This window comes from Lissotriton vulgaris, chromosome 12 (assembly GCF_964263255.1).
Source record: "Lissotriton vulgaris chromosome 12, aLisVul1.2, whole genome shotgun sequence".
NCBI classification, from domain to species: Eukaryota; Metazoa; Chordata; class Amphibia; order Caudata; family Salamandridae; genus Lissotriton; species Lissotriton vulgaris.
Genome location: NC_141700.1, coordinates 27,266,448 through 27,291,248, shown reverse-complemented (window position 1 = coordinate 27,291,248; position 24,801 = coordinate 27,266,448). Strand labels below are relative to the sequence as shown.

Sequence of the window (24,801 nt, the reverse complement as noted above, 5' to 3'; positions counted from 1 at the left end):
AGTGTGTCTCTCAGTATTTCAGTATGTGCATTCAGTCAATCTCATTCAATGACTGGCCATTAGGTTTCACTGTTGCAGCTGTTTATCTTTGCTATTTCAGTATGTGCATTCAGTCAATCTCATTCAATGACTGTCCATTATGTGTCACTGTTGCAGCTGTTTATCTTTGCTATTTCAGCATGTGCATTCAGTCAATCTCATTCAGTGACTGGCCCTTAGGTGTCACTGTTGCAGCTGTTTATCTTTGCTATTTCAGCATGTGCATTCAGTCAATCTCATTCAGTGACTGACCATTAGGTGTCACTGTTGCAGCTGTTTATCTTTGCTATTTCAGCATGTGCATTCAGTCAATCTCATTCAGTGACTGACCATTAGGTGTCACTGTTGCAGCTGTTTATCTTTGCTATTTCAGTATGTGCATTCAGTCAATTGCTATTTCAGCATGTGCATTCAGTCAATCTCATTCAGTGACTGGCCCTTAGGTGTCACTGTTGCAGCTGTTTATCTTTGCTATTTCAGCATGTGCATTCAGTCAGTCTCATTCAATGACTGGCCATTAGGTGTCACTGTTGCAGCTGTTTATCTTTGCTATTTCAGTATGTGCATTCAGTCAATCTCATTCAGTGACTGGCCCTTAGGTGTCACTGTTGCAGCTGTTTATCTTTGCTATTTCAGCATGTGTATTCAGTCAATCTCATTCAGTGACTGACCATTAGGTGTCACTGTTGCAGCTGTTTATCTTTGCTATTTCAGCATGTGCATTCAGTCAATCTCATTCAGTGACTGGCCCTTAGGTGTCACTGTTGCAGCTGTTTATCTTTGCTATTTCAGCATGTGCATTCAGTCAATCTCATTCAGTGACTGGCCCTTAGGTGTCACTGTTGCAGCTGTTTATCTTTGCTATTTCAGCATGTGTATTCAGTCAATCTCATTCAGTGACTGACCATTAGGTGTCACTGTTGCAGCTGTTTATCTTTGCTATTTCAGCATGTGCATTCAGTCAATCTCATTCAGTGACTGGCCATTAGGTGTCACTGTTGCAGCTGTTTATCTTTGCTATTTCAGTATGTGCATTCAGTCAATCTCATTCAATGACTGGCCATTAGGTGTCACTGTTGCAGCTGTTTATCTTTGCTATTTCAGTATGTGCATTCAGTCAGTCTCATTCAGTGACTGGCCATTAGGCGTCGCTGTTACAACTTGTTCTCTTTGTTCTTTCGGTGTGTGCCTTCATGAGTCAGTTCAGTTTGGTGTTGTTGCTTTAGCTGTTACTGTTTACTCCCTTCTCTGATTGGACGTTTGGTGTCGCTTCTGCGCCTTTATGTGTCTCCCTCTCTGTCTCCTCAGTCAGTGGGATTCTATGATTGGCATTGCTGATCCACAGTCTTTCCTCTCCACTCACGCTTCCAGCATGTCACCACTGGCCACAACCAAACATCTGAGCTACAGTGGGTTCGCTGAGAGAAGTAATAATTACAATTGTATTATTGACAGAAGAACTTTGAATTGTGGAGTACTTTGCAAGGAAAAGTACTTAGCATGGGGGAGCATTTTGATAGCGGGAGTACTTTGCAAGGTGCATGTGCACTGCTTTGCACGGAGGAGTGCTTTGCATAGGAGCACTTCGCCTAGAAGAGTAAGTTTGCACAAGTACTACTTTCAGAGGGGAGTACTTTGCTCGGAGGAGCTGCATGCAGGGAATAGTACTTTGCATGCAGTACCACTTCTACTGGAGCAGGGCTTGTTTGCAGGAGTCCTTGTCTGAGAGCTGTGGACATACAGTCCTGTATCAAGGCAAATGTGGTTCTATTGCGTGCGTAGAGTTGTCGTACAACCTCTAGCTCCTCGCGTTGAAGTTCATATCCTTGTTTTTTCAGACACCGTTGACGATCACACCCTCCTCTGGCTGCTGAACCACGTCCGCCTGGGGATCCCTGAGCTCATCATGCAGATCCGGCACCACAAGCACACCAAGGTCTATGCTTTCTTCGTCACCGCCACTTACGAGAAGTACGTCCTTCCACCCGCACAGCATTCCATCCTTGCATTCCATGCAGTCCTTACCATGGACCCCCACATGGCACTCCTGAGCATTCCGCAACAGATAACTCACAGAGAGAGGTCTCCACTCTGAGACCCTTCACTCAAAACACAGATCTCCCAGGACCTCAAAGTCAGAAGAGATCGCCTTCCAATTACTACCCAAAACGCATCCACTTAAAAACAATGATCCACTCAGCGACAAAATGTAGAGAATCTATGCTCTGTATCATTAACCAAAACAAAGATTTGCACCCAAGACCTTTCTGAAAATGTCTTCAAATCAATTCAATTGTTTCTAAGAAACTTACCAATATAATATTAGTTATTCTGTAAAATGCATCTGTTACATTATTTTTCATTACTTGCATACTAAACCTCTGGGTGATCATACAACTCATGATTGTAGAACATTGGTTAAAAGTCCTGCAGCAGATTGTGGACCCAAACAAGAGACCTGGGCCAGAAGGCTGCTGTGTTCAAGATCACTGGGTCAGAAGGATATCCTGAGGCAGATCAGGGAGTCTGAAGAATATTGACCGAAACAGGTATATTCTTGAGATACTGAGTGATTAGAGCGAGAAAACACTAAATTCGAAAAAAAACTCTTGTTCATTTGACTGACCCCGATGGCGGTCTGCGCCAGGTCATTGAAATTGAAGAAGGCTATTTTGAGATAACAGACACAGTCCATGAGCCTTCATAAATGCCGTCAGAATTTGTTATATTTCAACTGCATTGCAAGATCTGCGGTCACAGAGGATAACGATAGCGCCCTCTGTTGGGCCAACTGTGAACTACAGTATTTCAGTCTGTCTGGGGTCCTGTGGACCTCAGCATTGCATTCTGATCCAAACACTACACTCACTCTACTTGGAACAACCTGGTAGGTTTGCTCACAGGCTCTCTGACAGCAAAGTCTAGTGTAGTCTAGTGTTTTTGTATAGCGCATGGCTACCTAGAGGCCTCCCAGCACTGCAACAGACACCATAAAATTCTATGGCTGCAAAGGGATCAGTCGCAGAAAAGCCACGTCTTCAGGGCCTTAAGGAAGGGGAGTTCAGGCTCTACTGAGCGCAGCTCCAGAGACAGGGCCTTCCAAATTTTAGAAGCCAAAAACAAGGTGGAACGCCCACCCCTTTGGGATTTTTGATTCTGGGAACCCTCACGGGACGAGCTCAAGGGGATCTAAGGGTTCTCCCAGACACGTATGGGGAGGCTGTGTCTCAACAGAGAGGGCCCTTTACTGTTGAGAGCCCGGCGCATAATGCAGAGTGTCTTAAACTGCACTCCGCGTTCCACTGGTTACCAGAGCTGTCTTAGCAGACTGATGTTTGGGAATTTTTATTAAAAGTGAAACAGCAGCAGTCTTGCAATTTTCTAATGACTTAGCGGGGCGAGCCGCGATGCAGGGCGATTCCATAATTAAGGCGGGATAGCACAAGAGCCTGGACGATCACTCGCCTAGCTGTGAAGGGGAGAGGGAAGAGAACCTTTCTCAACACTCGGGATGCCATAAGAATTGGCAGCAGCTTCTTTGCTTGATGATCCAGGGTGAGACTGATGTGTCACCACAGCCCAAGGCTCTTTATTGCATTCTTTGGGGCTGGCAACTAGCTCAAGATGTCTGATAGGGGACTCAGAAGGTTGCTAGCAAAGTTATTACCAAGCAGCAGCCCTTCGTTTTGGCCCCATTAAGCTTTAATTTGCATCCAGCCATCCAACTGGCTACTTCATGGGGGCAGGGGGGGTCAAAGAAAGGTGCCGGGGACTGGTGTCGGATGGAACTGAAATGACCAGCTGGGTGTCGTCGGCGTATGAGACCAACGACAAACCACATGAATGAACAAACTCAGTGAGAGGGTGCATGTAAAGGGTGAAGAAAGTGGGGCTCAGGGAGAGCCCTGGGGAACCCCACAACTCTGAGGAAGAGTGACTGAATAGCAAGACGGGTCCAAGAACTGGAAGGTACGATTTTCCCAAAAAGAGGTGAGCCATACTTGTGCTCTTTCCTCGACACCGGCCCTCGAGACTCTCTGACTGAGAGTGCGATGATCCACAGTATCGAAGGCTGCAGGGCTCTTGAAGGTCCGTTTATCTGCCAGAAAGTGAGACCCTATCTCTCCAAACTTGAGAGAGTTCCCTCCTTACTGTGATGCTCACCTTTTCACACCTGTTTTTGACAAACATTGTCCCACCACCAAAGGAATATAGATGGGACATCACAATAAAAGGACCTCTTCCAAACCATAAATCCAAGATGTACAAATGTGTTCTTGTGATCCCAGGGTATCTGGAACCAGTCTTTCATTGTTATTGAAGCTGCAAACATTCACATATTTGGAAAATATCTAAAAGCTGTTTTTGCCCCCATCAGTGAATAAATAAACCTATTTTAAATTGTAATAAACCAATTTTAAATTGTAATACTGTCCCTGAATATACTCTCAGGTTCATCTCTATAGTAGAATCACTGGAATGTGTGTCTTGATATAATGGTAAACACACCCTGTATTAACCACAGTCTGTTCTCCGCTCACAGTTTGTTGCGGGGCGCGGAGGAGATTGGGCTGCGGAAGCCAGTCAAGGTGGAGTTTGGAGGCGGGAGTCGCAGTTTCTCGTGCGAGGAGGACTATATCTACGAGAACATTGAAAACGAGTTTCATTTCTTCACATCTCAGGTGAGAGAGCCCAGGACGGTGAGCTCAAGAGCACACAGTGCACCAGTACTCTCAACGAACGGTGATCTTCTGCAGCCCTTGCTCGCTTGCACCAGTGGGTCTGCCTGGATGATCCAATCTGGAGCTACCTGTTGCTTACCCCTTTGGATCTCAGCCCACATCTGTTCCCTACTCCTCGTGCAACCCCAGGTTTTGAGTGTTCTCCTCAGAGGCCTTCTTTGGGTGGTCACAGGACTATGCCTCCAAGTTGGAAGCTCACAGGAAGGCTGCTTCTACAAAACAAGCCACCCAGCAAGCACTTTTAAATATTTTAAACCTTAGTAGAAGGTAAAAATGAAGTACTTGATATCCACTTTAACTGACTTTTACTGAAGAATTATTGCATTCTATTCTAAAGAATTAGAATTGAATGCAATGATGCACAAATCCAGGGTGTGGGCAAGTTCTCTCGCCTCAGAGTTATCATACTCTTTCTTGCTCACAATATTCTCCTAGTGAAACTCAGGTCAGAAAATGAGGAGAGTAACTGTGAAGATAGTTCCAAATACTCCTATTTTTATGCACGTTTTTTTCTTGGGTGCCCTGTGAATGTACTAAAAGTTGCAGAGCTCCTGGATGCGATGAAAAGGGAGTTGGCCACCGAGGCATCTTACTCGAATCTCTCTTCCACATAAGATAAAGAGTTGTTGCAATGCCTTCCCTCTGCTCTCTGCGCGCTCTCCTCTTCTCGCGTGAGGCGGTGTAATCTACGAATCCGCCATATTGTGTTATAAGGATCCATATACTTACGTGGTCAGAGCCATAGCTCTTTACGTCTCAGAGCAACCGTCCTACCTATGTAACAGAAGATTACTCTTGCCTTTGCAGGAACGACAGGAAATCATCCGGTATTGGCTGGAGAACCTCCGGGCGAAGCAGGGAGAATCTTTACACAACATCTACTTCCTGGAGGGGCAGCCAATCAGTGAGTCCCTTGCAGCAGGGTCACCCTGTTCAGCTTCAGCTGGGTTCTGCAGCTCTAACCGGTCCCCAGTCCTTGCCAAAGAGTGATGGGAGCTTCTAAGAGGGGTGGAGCGGTGCCTGCTGCGCAATGAGATGCTTCATGTCCAGGGGCTAAACTTCCCTCTGGAATATGTGCTCTTTATTGAATACCACTGCATCACCACCTAGAGGAGACAGTTCACATGTGCATTCTACCATCAAAGTGATATTTATTCCCTTGCTTCATTTAGTTACCGTCTCCTCAATCTTTTCATCTTCTTCTCTTCTTCCTGCTCTCTTCCTCTCCTTTCTTCTTTCTGCTCTCTTCCTTTCTTCTTCCTGCTCTGTTCCTCTCCTTTCTCTTTCCTGCTCTGTTCCTCTCCTTTCTACTTCCTGCTCTCTTCAGCCCTTCTTTCTTCTTCCTGCTCTTTCTTTCCTTTCTTCTTTATCTCCTTTCTTCTTCCTGCTCTCTTCCTCTCCTTTCTTCTTTCTGCTCTCTTCCTTTCTTCTTCCTGCTCTGTTCCTCTCCTTTCTCTTTCCTGCTCTCTTCCTCTCCTTTCTACTTCCTGCTCTCTTCAGCCCTTCTTTCTTCTTCCTGCTCTTTCTTTCCTTTCTTCTTTATCTCCTTTCTTCTTTCAGCTCTGTTACTCTCCTTTCTTTTTCCTGCTCTCTTCCTCTCCTTTCTTCTTCCTGCTCTCTTCCTTTCCTTTCTACTTCCCACTCTCCTCAGCCCTCCTTTCTTCTTCCTGCTCTCTTTCTCTCCTTTCTTTTTCCTGCTCTCTTCCTCTCCTTTCTAATTCCCACTCTCCTCAGCCCTCCTTTCTTCTTCCAGCTCTCTTTCTCTCCTTTCTTCTTCCGGCTCTCTCCCTCTCCTTTCTTCTTTCTGCTCTGTTCCTCTCCTTTCTTCTTCCTGCTCTCTTCCCTTCCTTTCTTCTTCCTGCTCTGTTCCTCTCCTTTCTTTTTCGTGCTCTCTCCCTCACCTTTCTTCTTCCTTCTCTATACAGCTCTCCTTTCTTCTCCCTTCTCTCTTCAGCTCTCCTTTCTTCTTCCTGCTGTCTTTGGCTCTCTTTTCTCTTTTCTTCTTTCTGCTCTCTTCGGCTCTCTTTTCCTCTTCCTCCTCTCTTCAGCTCTCCTTTCTTTTTCTTCCTCTTTCCATCCAATTCTTCCTGCTTCTTTCAGCTCTCTTTATTCTTCGGGCTCTGTTCAGCCTCTCCTGTCTCACACATTCTCTTTATATGTTATTGTCTCTTTACACTCTTGATATCTCACTTTCTGTCTCTCACTCTCCTATACAGTCTCCTCCCTTCCTGTGCTGTCCATCCTTTGTGCTTCCTCTCACGGTCTCCCTCACATGTATTGTCTTCTGTCTCTCTCTTACTCTTCCTTTCGCTGCTCATCCTCTGTTATCCTATCCCTCTCCCTGGGTCTCAGATGTGCTGTCACTTCCCTCTCTTTCTAATACATGCTCTCTCTCTGACTCTTCTAGTTCCAGAGTTGGCTGCCCGGGGCGTGATCCAGCAAGTGTTCCCCATCCACGAGCAGAGGATCTTGAATCGGCTCATGAAGTCCTGGGTGCAGGCCATCTGCGAGAGACAACCACTAGGTATGACGGGCGGAGCGACTGGGGTGGAACTTCCAGACTCGAAGGCGAGAATCTAGAAGAGCTCAAAGGCATTCACCCCTCTTTCACATGCTCACCTCTCACTGCTGTGAATCCATGCCCCAGGCCTAACTCGCATGTCCCACTAGAGTACCCCGTAGCATTCACTACTGCGTGTACAAGACCCCCTTAATGGGATACACCAACCCGTGTCCAAGCTGAGGCGCTCCCGTCTTCAAATAAGGAACCCCCAAAATTGATGTCATAAAGTGGATCGACCTTCACTCTAGGTACTTGGCTAGGTGTGTCTGTAGGAAGGTGGATATCTGACTATGGTTGCCCCCAACTTTTTTTGCCTGGTGTTTTGCTAGTTTTTCGACTTAGTTGACCTGGGACCCTGCTATTCAGGACCCCAGGCCCACTGCTCTCTCTGTAAAATGCATTCCATGTACCTTAGGTGCATACCCAATTGGATACTGAGTCACCTTATCAGTCCCTGTACAGTGTACCTTAGGTACCCAGGGCATAGGTGTACCCAGGGCCTACCAGGGGCTGAAGCATGTATTATGCCACCCCTGGCTGGCCATCCAAATCTGACACAACTGGCTGCACAACAGCTGGGGCAAGGTGGTGTAATCACCCTTTGCTTTAGATATAGTATTCCTATATCTAACCCTAAAATGGACACATATATTCCTATCAGTCACTCCTATGGCAGGCCTTATCAATCCTGAAGGCAGAGTGCTTGGAATTATGTGAGATGGTGCTCTGGCATGAGCTGAGCCCGTTTGCAGCTTGCGGAACCAAGTCCTAATAGCTGTTCCATGATAACTAAGCATGGGCGGAAAATCCGTTACGCTCGCGGATTTTGCAGATTTTCGGTAAATTCGCAATCCGCGAGATCCGCGAATTTCCCGCAAAATCCGCAAATTCGCACGCAGTGGATTTTTTTTTCTTGGTGATACAATTTTGCTGCGTGCGGTGTAAGTTCGCAATTGCGAACTGGTACAAAACCCTCGCGAACTGGCAGAAATCCTTGCGAACTGGCAGAAATGCTTGCGAACACAAAAAAAGCATTCAGCAGGTTCAAAAGTTCAAGCTCATCATTAGTAACCATTCCCTGTAGTGCTTCCTGACAAGGGCCCCTCCAGAGTTCAGTTGCAAGTTGCAACAATTATATGACCCTGCTATGACCCTCACAGCAGGCTCATAGAATAGCTACAAGTAGGCCACAAAGGTCCTGGAAAAAAAATTGCACTGCAACAGAAAGCAAATTACAGATAAGAAAGCAGGTGCCAGACTGGAATTTTAAAACAGTAACACATTAATAAATCAACCCCAAATTAATTCATGTCAGTTGAAGCAGGCAGGTGTGCTTGCTTTTCCCCCCATAATCTACAGTGAGGATGAACCAGAGGGTGGCATTGATGCACCAGAGGATGGCATGGGTGAAACAGAGGGTGGCAGGGGTGAAACAGAGGGTTCTGGGAACCTGTGATGATGAACCAGACGTAGAAACAACATAATCGTGACCGTTGCGAGCCGACATGTAAGTTCGCAATTGCGAACTGGTACAAAACCCTCGCGAACTGGCAGAAATCCTTGCGAACTGGCAGAAATCCTTGCGAACACAAAAAAAGCATTCAACAGGTTCAAAAGTTCAAACTCATCATTAGTAACAATTCCCTGTAGTGCTTCCTGACAAGGGCCCCTCCAGAGTTCAGTTGCTAGTTGCAACAATTATATGACCCTGCTCTGACCCTCACAGCAGGCTCATAGAATAGCTACAAGTAGGCCACAAAGGTCCTGGAAAAAAATTGCACTGCAACAGAAAGTAAATTACAGATAAGGAAGCAGGTGCCAGACTGGAATTTTAAAACAGTGACACATTAATAAATCAACCCCAAATTAATTCATGTCAGTTGAAGCAGGCAGGTGTGCTTGCTTTTCCCCCCATAATCTACAGTGATGATGAACCAGAGGGTGGCATTGATGCACCAGAGGATGGCATGGGTGAAACAGAGGGTGGCAGGGGTGAAACAGAGGGTTCTGGGAACCTGTGATGATGAACCAGACGTAGAAACAGCATAATCGTGACCGTTGCGAGCCGACATGTAAGTTCGCAATTGCGAACTGGTACAAAACCCTCGCATTCCACCCTTCTAGAGGGACACGACATGTATGTAACTGTGAACCTCGGTTAAAGTTAACTCGAGCCTCAGCATCACAAAATGGATTCTGCCACCACAGACACCAGTCTGACCTCCTGCTGCTGGGAGTCCTTCCAGCGAGGGAGGCTCGGACAAAGGGTTTCCTGCCTTGGGAGGTGCTATCACCACCCCAGACAGGATTTTGTGTATTAGGTAGGCCAGGGCTGAAAGGAATGAGACATGCCTGGGGCACACAAGGTGTCCCTGTGCATATGCCGGTCTAAACCAGTTCCTGGGGCACTCCAGCCCCAGAGCTGGCGCAAGACCGGACAAAGGAAAGGGGGTGTAAAAACCACCCTTCCTGGTCCCACCCAGAGGAGGGACCTAGACGTAGTGCAGCCCCCTTTAGGAGAATAAAGGTAGGAGCTGGTCCCATTCCAGATTAGATTATCCTGAACAACTTTACAAGAAGAAACTCTGGACTTCGACGTTCTGCTCCACAGAAGACTGAAGAAATCTCCCTTGTGGGCAAGGAGTGTCCACCCTGCACAAGCAGGCACCATCAGCGTACCGCGACTTCCCTTTGTTGTCTTCCTGCAAGGATCCAGACTTCAGAGCCCGACGAGACCCGGATTCCCAGACCTCTCCGACCTCTACCTACATCTGCAGCACAGCTGAAATCCGTGGGTGCGACGAGACACGTGGGACCAGCCATCTTGAAAGAAGCAGCACTTCGCTCCAGCACGACTCCTGAGGTATCCTCATCCAAGTGCTCTGGGGACTGAGAAGCCCTGACCCCGAGCAGCTCCTGCACCGAAGACCAGCCCTCCAGCATCCACAAGATCTGCGTGGGGCCCTTCTGCTTGCCTGCTGCTCGACGCGTTGTCTGGTCACGTGCTGGCTGGCTAGTGGCCTCCTACACGACGAACTCCGACAACTTTGCTGCTGGTCCGGTTGCTCCAGACTGGCCCTTGCTCCCTTCCAGAAGAGGAGCACCCCGAACCCTCCTGGTCCACTCCAGACGCCGTTTCCACTCACCGCGTGGGTTGCCTTTGCCAAGGCCTGTTGAACCCGAATCCGGAGACGACACCGCCGACAGCGAGAGCCTGCGTGGGACAGCTCGTGCCTCCATCCTGGTCGTCGAAGACACCGCCTGGTCCACGTGGCTGCTGGGACAAGCGTCCACCTTCACCTGATCGCGACGGCGACATCTGGTTCCACTCCTGGTTCCACTCCAGCCACTGGCTAGTGACTTTGAACATTGTCCCCTCTGCTTTCAGATTCCTCTCTTCACCAATCCACCCTTGGATTGCACCGGACATCTTCCTCCTGGTCGCCTGCAGCATCTTTCTTCAAGGCTCCATAGACTTCGACGCGGAAACCCGACACAACTTCGCACCTATGCACCCGCAGCCTGTGGGTGAGGTAACACGAGCATTTCGGTGCTCAAGGGTAGCTTGACTCACCTAGTGTCCAGTTCCATTGTCGTTTTAGTCCTATCTAGTCAGGAACGTCCTTACTCACCTTTTCTTTAAACTGTACTGTCCATAGACGTTTGTACGCATCTCGCGTGTGAGTTCACACTCTGCACACGCGCTCCGTGGGCCTCCTATTACCTACCTCAAGTTATTATAGCGTGGTCCCAGTGATCCTACAACCTCTGGACAGCTCCATTCCTTTAATTGACTTTCACATTCCACTTACTTAGTATATGGTTTGTCGTGCCCCTAGGGCACCATTGTAAATCATGCAACTTAAACGTATTTTTCCTAAGAGTTTGTCATGTGCTCCGTCCTCTGACCTCATAAAGAGTTCAGAGGTGTATGTTAGTTAATAAATAACGGTTTATTTTCATAACAACCTGTGTGGTGTCCTTTTCATTTGGTATTCAAAGGTTATATGTGGTAAAACAGCTGGCTTCCCATGCCATTCAGAGTTTAGCCTAAAGACTGCTTTTGTCCACGCTACTAGGATAGCTGGTCTATAAGGTTGACTTTACAACCAATCACCATAAGGGTTGTTTGGACTGATACAAGGTGATCACTAGAACTAGTGAGCATCATATATCAGGCCAACTTCTCACAGTGTCTAGTAAATTAATCTAATGTCACAAATCCAATATTAGCAGAACCAATAACAACACAAGTAAATGCCACTAGTAAAATATACAGTGCACACCACAAATGAAATTGTCTAAGTGTAGAAGTATAGGTGTCCCTATCCGCGTATATTTACTCTATTCCTGAAGAAAGCATGATTAATACTATTCCCTGGGATAAAAGTATAAATTAGAGCCACATGTATAATCAATCATTGCAATCAGGGTCTCACTAACACAATCAAAAAGTGTAAAAATGTTAATCTCTTCATGCAAAAGCAATTGAGGTAGATCTGTGAAAGATGGAAGTTGGGTATGTAGTTTTCAAGATTGTTTTTGAGTTTACTTCTGTAAGAAGACCGTAGTATCCAGTAAGCTATTGGACAGTACCACGGTAACCGCTTAGTATGTTAGAATATAAACACTTTAAACCATGGCCTAAGGCTAAAATAATATGGAACAATGCTAAACTCCAAGCTCAAGAAATTGAAAAAGATCTCAAATATATAATGGTTTTATTTTTAAATTAACTAAACAATATGCAATGGGTAATAAACAATCAAAAGGAAAATATTAAAACCTAAGCAATACAAATGTGATAAGCAGCCCTATTGCTAGGGAATGTAGGTAGTAACAAGAATTAAAACATAATTACAAAAATAAGAGTATCAAAATATAATTGAGGAAGGACTAGAATCCTTTTCTTTCTCCATCATAGGTTCTCTTGAAAACCCTACACCTTTATTTTTCTGCCTCACTTTAAACTTTTAATTTCAGTAATCCCTAACGGAGAAAAACATTACTTATCACTGAACCATCATAGCAAGGCGTGATAGGTTTGTATAATTATGGCTAATAAATGAAACCATTCAATTGCAAGGGATAAGGAGTGCTGCAAAGTCAATCAATGATTTGAAATAGCAATCTATTGAGTTACTGCGAACACGTTTGTCAAGAGATATTTTTAAGGACGGTGACATTGCGTACCATTGTTTCGGAACAATGCATCAACAGGGCTCCTAAGTAAGGGTCTTTTTTCCTCTCCTGATATCATAACTGTGTTGGTACAATAGCTTTTATTTTTATTTGTCGTCCTGGTAATGTCGTGGGTGATCATTGTTGTCCCTGACTGGTGCCTAAATCCTCGTCTGTCTCTCTTTGCGTCTCCCAGATGACATCTGCGATTACTTTGGGGTGAAGATCTCCATGTACTTTGCCTGGCTTGGATTCTACACGTCCGCCATGGTTTATCCAGCTGTGTTCGGTTCCATGCTCTGGTTCTTCACGGAGTCGGATCAGGTGAGTGAGTGGGACTGTAGATCAGGAGGATGAGATGCCAAAATGAAGGCATTTCAACAAGGCTCTAAGGTGGGTCATAGTAAAAGAATTTAAGAAGAGAGACCTGAAAGTGGGCACCACAGATGGGTCAATGGAGCATGATTGGGAAGAGAGTAATGCAAGCATGGTGCCACAGATAGGACACCATAGGAGGATGCAGGTTGTGAGTCATGCACACCGGACGCCACGTGTGGGACACTGGAAAAGTATGTCAGAGAGAAGACATGCAAAGAGGGCATCACAGGTGGGTTATCGAAGCAGGATGTAGGAAATGAGAAATGCAAACACGGTGCCACAGGTGGGACACCTGAGCAGGATGCAGGTTGTGAATCCTGCAAACTGGACACCACAGGTGAGTCACTGGAGCAGAATGTCAGAGACATGCAAAAAGGGATCACAGGTGGGTTATCAGAGCAGTATGTAGGAAACAAGAATTGAAACATAGTGCTACAGGTGGGAGATAGGAGAAGGATGCAGGTAGTGAGAGACACAAACTGGGTGCCACGGGTGGGTCATTGGAACATTGGAGGTGCCAGAGAATAACTTTGAAGGAAAGAGGCAGGTGTAAATTACTGTTCCTCAACCAGTGGGATCCTCATCAGAAACAGGGTGTCGTGCAGAGAAGGGAAAATTAAAGTCCTATGACATTGAATAATAACTCCTCATGGGAGATCTTCAGGTCTCCAGATTAATAGTACCAGGGGTCACCTGGAATATTGTAAAAGAGATATCTCTACATGTGTGCAGCCCAATTGTGCAATCCTGACACTGAGCGCAAGTCTTAGGTTTCCAGTATGATTTTTCAGACAGAGTATCCTACTGCGTTTTTTTTAATGCCAGCGGTGATACTTTGCTTAATCTGTTGTCGGAACTCAGTCTTCCAGCTTTATTTTCCAGACCAGCCGCGACATCAGCTGTGTGGTTTTTGCCTTGTTCAACGTGGTGTGGGCCACCCTATTTCTGGAGGGGTGGAAACGCCGAGGGGCAGAGCTGGCCTACAAGTGGGGAACTCTGGACACACCAGCGGAATCCATTGAGGAGCCCCGTCCACAGTTTCGGGTCAGTAGTGTTCTGTTGCATGTTTTACTTTCAAAGTTCCCTACATTTGTTAACATTTATGCAAAATAATTTCAAATCTGCTTTACGGTGATGTCCTGGATTGTAAATTAGAATCTTAGTACGTGTGCCTTGGAACATTTTGTTGAGCACCTACACTTTGCTCTGAATGTTTTGTAGAAAAGTTTCTGAACTGTATTAAAATATTCATATCGGTGTCCGGGCAATCTTGACATTTTGTTGCACTTTGGGCAGGGGGATATGTCAACTAGGTTTGCACCAGTTTCACATTTGTAAATCTGGCTCCATGAGGTAAGTGTGCCTGGTTGGAACGGGATCACAGTGTAGTGTGTTTGTTACATAGAGCCTTAAACTAAGTAAAGAAACAACTCCTTGGGTTCAGCTCCAGTGCTGTCCAGTCCGGTAGCTGAGCTTGAAACACTGAGTTTCCCCTTGCCCTCTCTTCTCCTGACCACCAGTAAAATCCCTCATTCCTCTCTGCAACGTCAGCTGAGTTCAGTTATGTAAGGCTTCTGCTCAGCCAACTCTGCTAAATCCCCACTACTAAATCCAGGAATCGCTGTGAGATTATCCTGAACTGACGGCGCGGAGCAGGCGAGAATACATCATCATACGCTTCTAAATGCTGAGCGCCTTTTAGAAAAATGCATTTTTATGAGATTACTGTGGGGTGAGGAATCAGTGGGGCAAACCACAGGGGTCAAATCTCAAAGCTGTTTTAAGATCCCAACCGAAGTGTCCAATTGGAGCCCGCAGCGTTGTGCGAAGCAGTCGGGGTGTGGAATTCCTATCCCTGTTTCTTGCTTATAGAGCGCTACTACCATAGACCCTTTACTGAAAACAATCAAGTTGTTCTGATGTCTGTGACTTCCAAAAAACTAGGAATTGTTGGTCATTAAATGCCAGGATTTCATGAGCTATTCACACCTCATCATGGACAGCATGGCTTCTCTGATGCACATTCTCGCGGTTTTGCAGCTTTGTCTCGTTTTGTCGGCGACAGAGTCTGAGAGAGTAGAGCTCACTGTGTTATGTCCTATTCCAGGGCGTGAAGAGGACCAGCCCAGTCACCAACTCCGAGGAGTTCTACTACCCCGCCTGGAAGCGCGTCCTTTTCCAGTACTTGGTCAGCCTGCCCGTCTGCCTCGTCTGCCTCTCCTTCGTCTTCCTGGTCATGTTGGGCTGTTTTGAACTTCAGGTCAGTGAACACAAGTATCTTTTGGGGGCTGGAAGTTTCATTTAAAGGGGTCCCCCCTTCTGAAGTGTCAGACTCAGAAGACTTTCACGCCAGCACACTCACCTGCCTCCTGATTTGACTCATTAAATTACCTATTTCCTTTGGGGGAGGGATTGATAATTCTATCTTTGTCGAACCGTTGCCTTATTTACCTCAAAGTAACAACGATTACTTCTAATGGGCACAAGTTTTTCCACTATTCCTGTCTTGATATTTGTACTGGAAAGAATAACAAATTGAGCCCAAACAGTTTTTTTGCATATAACACCACCCATTCATCTTCCGTACCACCAAGGCGTGACTCCGTAGTGTGGAAATTGAATCCGTCAGCGATTAGCAGCTTGTAATGTTTGCTCCTCCACTAATGAGGGCAGTAAATCTTGGGCCAGTCCCGGCCACGTAGAGGTGGCCAGTAGCTGTCTGCCCTACTGCAAGTTCTATTCAGTGCCAGGATTGTCCTGCAAACCCTTCAGCGTCCTGGTTTTAACACTAAGATGTCCCGCTTCACACACATTCACTATGTATTTAATCCCACGACTGCAAACATTGCACACAGTTGCAAACATGCTTTGAGTGTTAAGTATTGTTTGAGAGCAAGACTTTTAAATCCATCTCTAGACACATTGATCAGACGTATTGTTCGCCAGGGAAAGGCCCCCCATGCAGGCTTAACATAAGGCAGGCAGCCCCATGCAGTGAAGAACTCGCTGAGCAGTACGGCCTGGTGAGGTTGCCAAGGTGTTCCAAGCCCTACATAGAGCTGGAAGGCCTCTTTTGATGTTAGCGAGACCATTTCTCTGTTTCTGGGAGATCAAATGAAAAAGACTCTTTGACCCTAGGAAGAGAGGTCCCTTGCTCCCATGAGATCAGATAAGGAGGGAGGGAGTTTTATCACCCAGTTAGGCAAGAAAGAGAGTGTGAGAGGTATCGAGAGAGATTCATTGACCTCATGAAGTTGGAGAAATAGTTCCGGGCATCACTTCATGTCCGCAAGAGACGATCCATGTTGCTTTGAGGGCTGTGCCAGGGTAAACTAAGGGTTCACACAGCTAAAACCACTCAGTCAGGTGTGTCAAATGTATGTGAACTCTTTACACAAAACCCTTCATGGCAAGTGTCCAGTACAACTCCTCAAACAGACAAATGACCTGTTTCTAGTTTTTATAACGTTTAATTGAGGTGATCCAAAGGCAAGGTCTCTGATTGATCCTGATTTTTCTGTTGTGCCCCCCGCTCCCGCTCTTGTATTCGGACAGGAATTCGCCCTCAGCGTCAAGGAGCTGCCGCGCATCGTGCGCTTCCTCCCCAAGATTATCCTGGCGGTGTTCGTGGCCACCTGCGACGATGTGTACAGGAAGATAGCGTACTGGCTCAACGACATGGGTATGTTCTCGCCCACCAGGACTCTCCCCAAGGGATTGGAGGAGGTGTACAGTAAAACAGTGGATTATTTGATGGTAATGGTGGGATTGAGGAGTTTAGAGGGGAGGTTTTCACAGAAGCAGATTACACCTTTTTTCATCTATGACTCAATAACTGACCCCTGGGGGGCATGAGTGGGAGATTATGGTTGGCCAAAACTGTTAAGATTCCCAAACATCAACAAATGAACAATGTGTACTTTGCTTTTACAATAGCATACTGTAAAACCAGCTCTCCACTTACACAGCTGAAGCACTGAGAGCTCAAGCTGCTGCATGTCTGGTGTAAGATGTTCATCCATTTATTGGCCTTGATTACTTGCTAGTGCCCCGGATGGGTGTGAGGAATGTACCAGGCACTGTAAATACCTCATACTCTCTATTCCCTCTGAAAACAGTTAATCCCATGTGGAATTGGTGGGTTTTGCATGCAATTCTAAATGCATCAGAAATTTCCAGGCATTTTCCTTCAGTTTATTTTGACAGGTTTGTCCTGTTAAACTGTTTCTCAGTGACCTCGGCCAGCAATTTCTGGCCTCTGAGGTGTCCACCTATTGTGGAATCAGCATTCATGAGCGACTCTAATAATTTTCGATAGAACCAAGTTAGGCCTGCAATGTTGTCTGATCGAATACTGTAAGATTAACAGGCTTGTAATATATTTTCAAAAGACACATCTGTAATATTTAATAAGTCTCAGAAGGACCATGTGTGGTATCTGGAAAATGAAAAACATCTGATTGCTTGGAAGTTTAAGTACTTGGGAACAATGTCTAGGAGCCCAAACAGAGAGTCATCAGCTGGTGAGTTAGGATGAGTCTTAAGGTTAAACTGGCGCGGGTCGGGTCTTCCAGTAATTGCACTTCTGGACACCTAGACGTCAAGGATAACCTACCCATCTTCCTGTGTGCGTGCAACTGTGATGGCAGGCTCCAAATTTAATCTTGACCAAACATAAGTTTTTAAAAAGTGCTTTTTCTTCTCCAGCTGCTGCTGGGAGCCAGACTTGGACTTGCAGAAGCAAGGCCTGTGATTAACAACTTCACAGACTTTGAGAAGGCGAAACAGTGAATTGCAGTGGACGTTGCAAGCTGGAAACAATATTTCAGACTCATTAAACACTTATGGCAACTTAGTCTCAATCGCAAAGAGGCAGGGTGTGAAAGGGCATATTCCCCTTTAGGAGATTATGGTGGGCCGCCTCAGAGGGTGCGGGTGGTGGTCCAGAGGACCACCAGCAGATATACAAATATATGTTAGCCATTTAGAAAAAGGATGCATGAATCAATGACATACACAGATACTTGAAAATAAGTATATATGATTGTGTAGAGATATGATTGTGACAAGAGCAGGACTGGATTTTGACGTGGGCGAGCTGAGCCCTGGCCCAGGGCGCCAATCTACAGAGACACATGAGCTGTTGCACTAAGGGTATGCACACAGCAGTGCCCCCTCACAAAAGGAGTCCCCCTTCTGCCTCATTTTTCATCAGCCACAGTGCGGGTGGCACATTTATTTGTGCCCGGGTGTTATTTGACCAAGGACCAGCTCTGTGCGCGAGAATATGGTCCTTCCCAGCGGATGGGGTTTGGGGCAGCTTTTCAAGCGCCCGAAGCACTGCATGTCTAGATGAATGGATGGGACTGAAGGATGTGGGAGTCATTCCAGTGGCATTTACACCTGTTTTCAAGACAACATCCAGTGATAGGTTTGTGCCACCTTGCCACATGCTTCTGACTTTGTAAAAATAAATGGCTTTGAATCCTCCTGGGGCACCCAGTTTCAATTACTGATTGGCATGGCCGGGCCCTGTTCGTGTACATTTATAGTCAATAGGAATTTGAGAGTCTGTAAAGAAGTTATTTTGCAACACAAACATTTTTGTGACTTTTTCGGGAACTTATTCCTTCTGAAAAGACACACTACGTTCACCACTCCACTTTTCTCAATCTTTCATCTTTCCAGGGTTGATAAAATGGGCACGATCAAGTTCAGTAACAATATGTATCCTTTATGTAAACAGCTCCAGGAGATCTCTTTGGGGTGAATGTGTGCTCTACAAATACACCTCTTATATTGCACTGCTTACTCTAGCTTCAGAGCGAATCATCGCCTTTTCTTCCTCTTTGTCTTACAGAAAACTACAGACTGCAGAGTGCCTACGAGAAACACCTGATCATCAAGATGGTTCTGGTGAGCATGTTTTTTTTTATCTATGCTGTTTTACGGGCTTACTATAGAGAGCTTCAGCTACCGGCCGCAGATAGCATAATCCATATTTCATAATATAATAAGCCATATTTGTAAAGCGTGAACTTATCACTCCTTAAGGTTTCAAGGCTCTGGGGGCCATCAGGGAGATTAAGTGAGCTATTGCCCAGAGTCTCATGGTGCTGAGCTGCCGCCCGCGCCGGGAATCAAACGGTGAGCCCCTTTCTCAGCTGCCCTAGCCGCTGTGCCACACCTCTACAAAGAGTAGGCTTGGATCAGCTGCTTGCTACTGATTTGATGGCTTACTTGTCTATCTCAGTTCACTGCTCTTATTGGATGACCAGCCTCCCAATTTTGTTTATGTCCCGCCCCTAGAGCATTGCTTGTTTCCTCTCACATTTCATTCGATACTGCTGATGTCACCGTACTACATTTCTTTTTTTTCTTTCCCACATTCCTTTATTTTTTAGCACTTTTTCTGCTCATTTCTCAGCGTTAGTGATTGAGAGCGTGCTAACATTCTTTCTTTGCTGGTCAAATTAATCCGACAGCAACCTTGAAAGTATAGAATACGTTTTCATACTTTAAAGATGGCCACGCCTTATGTTGTTATGTTTCATCATTACGCTGCTAAACATCTTGGAGTATAGCCAGTAGCGGCATCCAACAGTATCCACAAAGCAAGACTGAAAGTCTTTGCTAATACTTGTTTATAGCTTGTAATTCATGTAACGTCATTCTTTTGCAAACACCCTCTTCATTGTAGATAGTAACAGAGTACCATCAAGTGGCATTGCTTTGGTGAAACAATGTTGGCGAATAAATTAATACAGTGATAGATTTATTTATTTAACACCTTGGCTGCTAGCGGTTTTCCCCCCCGGTGCTGGATTCACAGAGTTCCTTTTATTCATGACGAGCTGAGCTTGTCATGAACAGCAAAGGGGTTAAAGCCCCTTTAAGTAGATGCCAAAACTCCTGCAATTGCACAGTTTGTGTCTGGTTTCTCGGCTGCAGCCCAAGATTACAATGAAACCAGTATTGCTCGTTCCTCATGGAGCGGAATGCGAGGGATAAGGTACACGTGTGCACTCTAGCGCTTTCGAGGTCCGAGCAATGCCCTTACCTTGGTGGTAGTCGGATGAAGTTAGCCAGACTGCCCAGCCCCTGGCTCTGCTTGAATCATGTTCCCAGGAAAGGGAGCCTGTCCTGAGCGCCTGCCCGCCATAGAGCCAGGAAGATCCCGCCGGCAGACGCCGCGCATAGGCTTCCTGCTTGGGAAGGTACTTTCAATTGTTCTGACAGAGGCAAGGCAGTGGAATTATCTTAATTCAATTACCATTGAAGTAATTCCATTAACTGGCCCCTGATAGAGCTCCTAAAAGCAATTGTGTTTGGCTTTGGGCTTGACTCTTTTCACCTGCAGACCATCCCTACTTGTTTTACAAGCTGAAATATAGATGGATTTCGCCTGTTTAAAACCCCAATAATTTTGGCTAGGAATATTCATTAGAATGAAATTAAAATTCTTTTGTTGGATGCAAGAATGGATGCTCTGGAGTTTTTTTGAGGTAGAACTGGCCTAATTTAAAGGTAAAGTGTTTTTAACACAAACCACAGCTGTCCCAGGGAGCTATTTGTGGTTCAAGGATTTTTTAACCCAAGACAATAAGACTTTTTAGCTAATCAGACACTCCATTTGCCCTAGCCACAAGGAGCCACAAGGAGTTTAGATCTGGTGCCTCTTTGTAGCGCAACGTAAGTGAGGTGCCTACAGAGGCCTTAATGCAACACTAGCCCCATCTGCAATCCCTACACAGTCTTGGCCACATAGGTAGGCGACAACTGCTCACACTACTGAATGCCAGCAGTGAATGCAAACTATACCAACACACATTTGTGGAAGCCAAAGGCTATGGTTGCACACTTTCTACCAGGAAAGAACAGCCCACTTTCTCCATGGTGACGTATCCAGTCTCTAGCTCCTTAGGTCCTGGTCATTTTCTGCCTCTCTTAACAATTTTCGGAGCTCATGTATCTCATCCTCGACGTGGTGTCTTGAGGTCCTCAAAGTTAAACCTCCACAGAGACCGCGCCAGCTTCTAGCTATCACTGTCCTTATCAGTAGCAACCCTCTTCCTTCCCTCTCTTCTAGATATCTCTTTTCTAGATAACATTCTTACCTAAATCACTCCTGTTCCAAATCCCCTCTCATCTATATGTCTGTCTTGTCTATATACTCTCTTCCTGATCCCTCTTCCTTCTAAAGTCTCTTTCACCTAAAATACTAATCCCCATTATTCCCGTTATCCTCTTGTTTCTCTTCTAGATCATTTTCCTAGATCCTCCTCCTTTCTAGAGCATTTTCTTTACTGGGGGCATCTCGCCTTTAAAAATCTCTCTTCTAGATTCGCTTTTCTTGGCGTCTTCAATGAGGTCCTTCTCTTTCTCTTAGAGCCCTCTCCTTTCTAGACCCATCTCTTCTCTTGATACCGGTGTCATCAATGTGCTTTTCTTGTCTAGACCCCTCTTCTGGATTTCTCAATTTTCTTCATTCCTTTTCTTGATGCAGTTTATATACTAATGTCTGTCCCGTCCATAGATCGATTTTGAGCATTGTATTTTGTGTTTCTATATTTCATTCCTTTTTTGTCTGTAGATATATATCATTCTTCTCTGTTTTCTCAATCTTTATCTTCAGAGTGTTTCTTCTCGTTGTCTTCAATCTTCTGTTCTTTTAGGTTCTTTCTCCTCTTCCTTCTATCTTCTTCGTGTCTTCTGTCAGTCTTTATCAGTTACCTGTCTGTCGCTTAGGTATTTGTTCTATCTTTTCTATCGCCTTTTCTGACTATATGATTGACTTATCTATCATCTGTCTTTTTCTTACGTATTGTCTGTTTCCTGTTCCCCCCTCTACCCCTCTCTCTTCTGTCTGCTTTTACTTCTCTCTTTTCATTTCTGTTGCACCGCTTGCTCCTTTTCCACCTCCTTGTCTATCTCTTTAAATGTCATACCTGCCTCACAGCTATATTCCTCGCCTACAGGCCTATTTCCCTTTTCTTTACTCAGTACTTCTTAGGGAGAAGCCCCAGCATTACATCTTTCTTTGTGCTCCGTTGCAGATGGGCAAGACACTTCTCTCTGGTTCTCGACATGCCTACCCTCTTGCCCAGCTGAGAGGTTTTATTTACCCTGCTGGCAGGATGAAGAAGTTGGTCCTGCAGTGGATGGCTAGATAGGGGCCTCGCTGCTTATGGCCTGTAGTTTGTTAGTTCAAATTTAAGCACAAGCTTTAGTCTCTGCCACTGTCATAGCAGCGCCCATCATGAGCCCTAACTTTATGACCACAAATGATCAGAGTGCCTAGAAGCCAGCGTGTGCTTTCATTTGAAGTTCTCGCTTCTGCATACTATATAACAGCCCTCTGGGTGACATGCTGCTCTGTACGGGACTGACTTGTGGCTGCTTTTGGAAGGATGTGGGTACAAGAGGCTTTGCTCGTGGGCACATTGATCACGAAGGGGTGGAGGGACAGCTCAGGAGGGCGAGTCTCTCTTATTGGCACTCACATTTCCTTTTCTCCTTTCCGCAGTTTCAGTTTGTGAACTCGTACCTGAGTCTCTTCTACATCGGCTTCTACCTGCGGGACATGGAGCGGCTCAAGGAGGTAAGGTGCTCGCCCTGCTTGGGACTCTCTCTGGAGGTCGCTGAACAGCTACATTATTCATCCGCTGCTCACTGCTTCACCACCTGAATTTCTGTCAGTCCTTTCCTCCCTCTGCTTCACTCTCCGCCTGTCAGCCCTCTCATTTCTATGATTCACTCTCTCCTGTCAGCCCTCTCATCTCATTGCCTCTCCCCACTCTGGCAGCCCTATCATGTCTCTCCTTGTTCCCTCTCTGCTAGCCATAAGCTCTCTTCCATCTCACAGTGTCCTCTGACCTCTCCAAGGCATCTCAACCCTCCCTCATGTATTTGTTTTGAATGCTTGTTCACCCTCTATCCATTCCGTCCAAACTGCATAGCCCAGGATGTTTTATGATTGGTTTGCCTTAAAGATGTAAGCCTCCAGAGAACCTGGATGTACCAAGGCCTATTGACATTTCCCTTCTTGCATAAATAAGTCACACCAAGGTTTGGAAAACACCAGCCAAAACCATACGACTTGAAAAGAAAAAGCACAGACCTGTCATCTGTGTAACAGTCCTTCATAAGGCAGTTTTCATCTGTCAAACTCTTCATCATTGGGGTACCCTTGATCCAGGACCCGCTTGGAGAACAACACCTTTTGACAGGGGCAAGTCCTGCACCCAGCCCTCACCTATAAGACTCGAAAGCGGCATACCTTAACAGGGCATCCACCAGCCCACATCTCTGGGAGAAGGCCTCATCACAGAGGGAGGACTCTCTGCCATCTGCAGGCAGTGCCTCACCACTCAATTGGGATACTTCTAGTCCTCATCTGTAGAGCTCTCATCACAGGGGTACCCACCAGCAGCATCTTACGGGCACCGCCCGATGACAAGGACAGCCCAGCCCTAATCTGAGGGTCAGCTCCACCTCACAGAGCCACCCTCCAGCCAACATCTGTAGCATAACATCCTACAAGCCTTGTGTGTACCGCTACAGCTCATCACCAAGGTGCCATCTATCGAGCCCTCCTCTAACATTTAACGCCTGACCACAGAACCACAATTCTCACAGTGTCCTTCCATCACTCCAAACACACCGTCTTTACCTCTCAAATGACTGCTCACAGAGGCAGCCGTGGCAGTAGGGTGGTATCTGTAGCACCGATAATGCTGCCTGAACGACATGGACTCCGATGGCAATCCCGTCATCCTTCAATATAAGGCTGCACCTGAAATTGAAGATCTCGCTTACAAAAAGGTGTGACTAATATCTGTTTCTCCGAAATCGAAGCGGGGAGTCTCGAGGGCGATGCTGGAACCCCATCATTGGGCGGACAAGCACCGGATTCAACTGGGTGGCTGGCACTGTATCCCATGAGAAGGTTGTTTCTGAAAATGGCAGTGAGAGTGAGTCTCCAGTGCATACTTCATTGACAAACACACTAGATGAGTAACTAACCATTCCACAAATGACCGCCCCTTCCCCAGATTAACCACACCTGCCCTTGAATTACTAACCCTGCTCCTGAGTCACCTGGACATGCCCCTGAGTTTACAAATCCTACCCCTTAGTAGCTGGACACTACACCTGAGTAACCACATACCTCCCCTGCATAACTAGTCCAGACTCTGCATAAGCAACTCCACCCCGGCCTATCTAGCACCACCCTGCCCAATTAGCCCAACCCCTGCATAAGTAGCTCTACCCCTGACTATCTAGCACCGCCCTGCCCACTTAGTCCCCTGCCTGTCTAGCACTGCCCTGCCCAGTTAGCCCCACCCCTGCATAAGTAGCTCCACCCCTGACTATCTAGCACCGCCCTGCCCACTTAGCCCCCTGCCTGTCTAGCACTGCCCTGCCCAGTTAGCCCCACCCCTGCATAAGTAGCTCCACCCCTGCTTAGCACTGCCGTATTACATCAATTGCTGAATTAGTAGCTCCGCCGCAGTCTACCCAGCCCTTTACCCTGCATTACTAGCTCAGCCCCTGAATAACCGGTCCTGTGCTACCTCCAGCCTACATTTTGATCTGATGTACTTTTTTTTTTACTTTTCATTATTATTACTTTGAACCATGTGTTTGTTTGCTCTTCACTTTCCTTTCAGTCTCAATTCTTCCTCCTCTGTCTCTGTCTCGCTCCACAGTTGTTGCTGGTCTTCTCCCTCTCCCAAAGCTTTGCCCGTCAGATCAGAGATGCCCTGTGCCCTTTCATCACCCTTCACATCCATCTCTCCATCATCTTCCTCAAGGGCCTTATGGGCTTTGCCTGGTGGATGAGCCGGTCCAAAGTATGGAGGGGAGGGAGTTATTGTGATTGTGCTTGGTTTTTTT

The 24,801-nt window shown here is 46.2% G+C and overlaps 1 protein-coding gene across 2 annotated transcripts in view; it reads left to right on the top strand.

The window, feature by feature from the left end:
* The window catches only part of ANO8 (anoctamin 8), a 140,631-nt gene that overhangs the window by 93,536 nt on the left and 22,294 nt on the right, over positions 1 to 24,801 (top strand). The window contains exons 3-13 of one of the 2 annotated variants that reach the window (XM_086946830.1): positions 1,878 to 2,010; positions 4,583 to 4,721; positions 5,589 to 5,685; positions 7,189 to 7,305; positions 12,722 to 12,849; positions 13,786 to 13,947; positions 15,011 to 15,163; positions 16,459 to 16,585; positions 18,764 to 18,819; positions 22,430 to 22,504; positions 24,615 to 24,758. In XM_086946830.1, coding sequence (XP_086802956.1) covers positions 1,878 to 2,010; positions 4,583 to 4,721; positions 5,589 to 5,685; positions 7,189 to 7,305; positions 12,722 to 12,849; positions 13,786 to 13,947; positions 15,011 to 15,163; positions 16,459 to 16,585; positions 18,764 to 18,819; positions 22,430 to 22,504; positions 24,615 to 24,758 — 1,331 coding nt within the window. The remainder of the gene's footprint in view (positions 1 to 1,877; positions 2,011 to 4,582; positions 4,722 to 5,588; positions 5,686 to 7,188; positions 7,306 to 12,721; positions 12,850 to 13,785; positions 13,948 to 15,010; positions 15,164 to 16,458; positions 16,586 to 18,763; positions 18,820 to 22,429; positions 22,505 to 24,614; positions 24,759 to 24,801) is intronic. The other variant, XM_086946831.1, reaches the window with a different exon arrangement.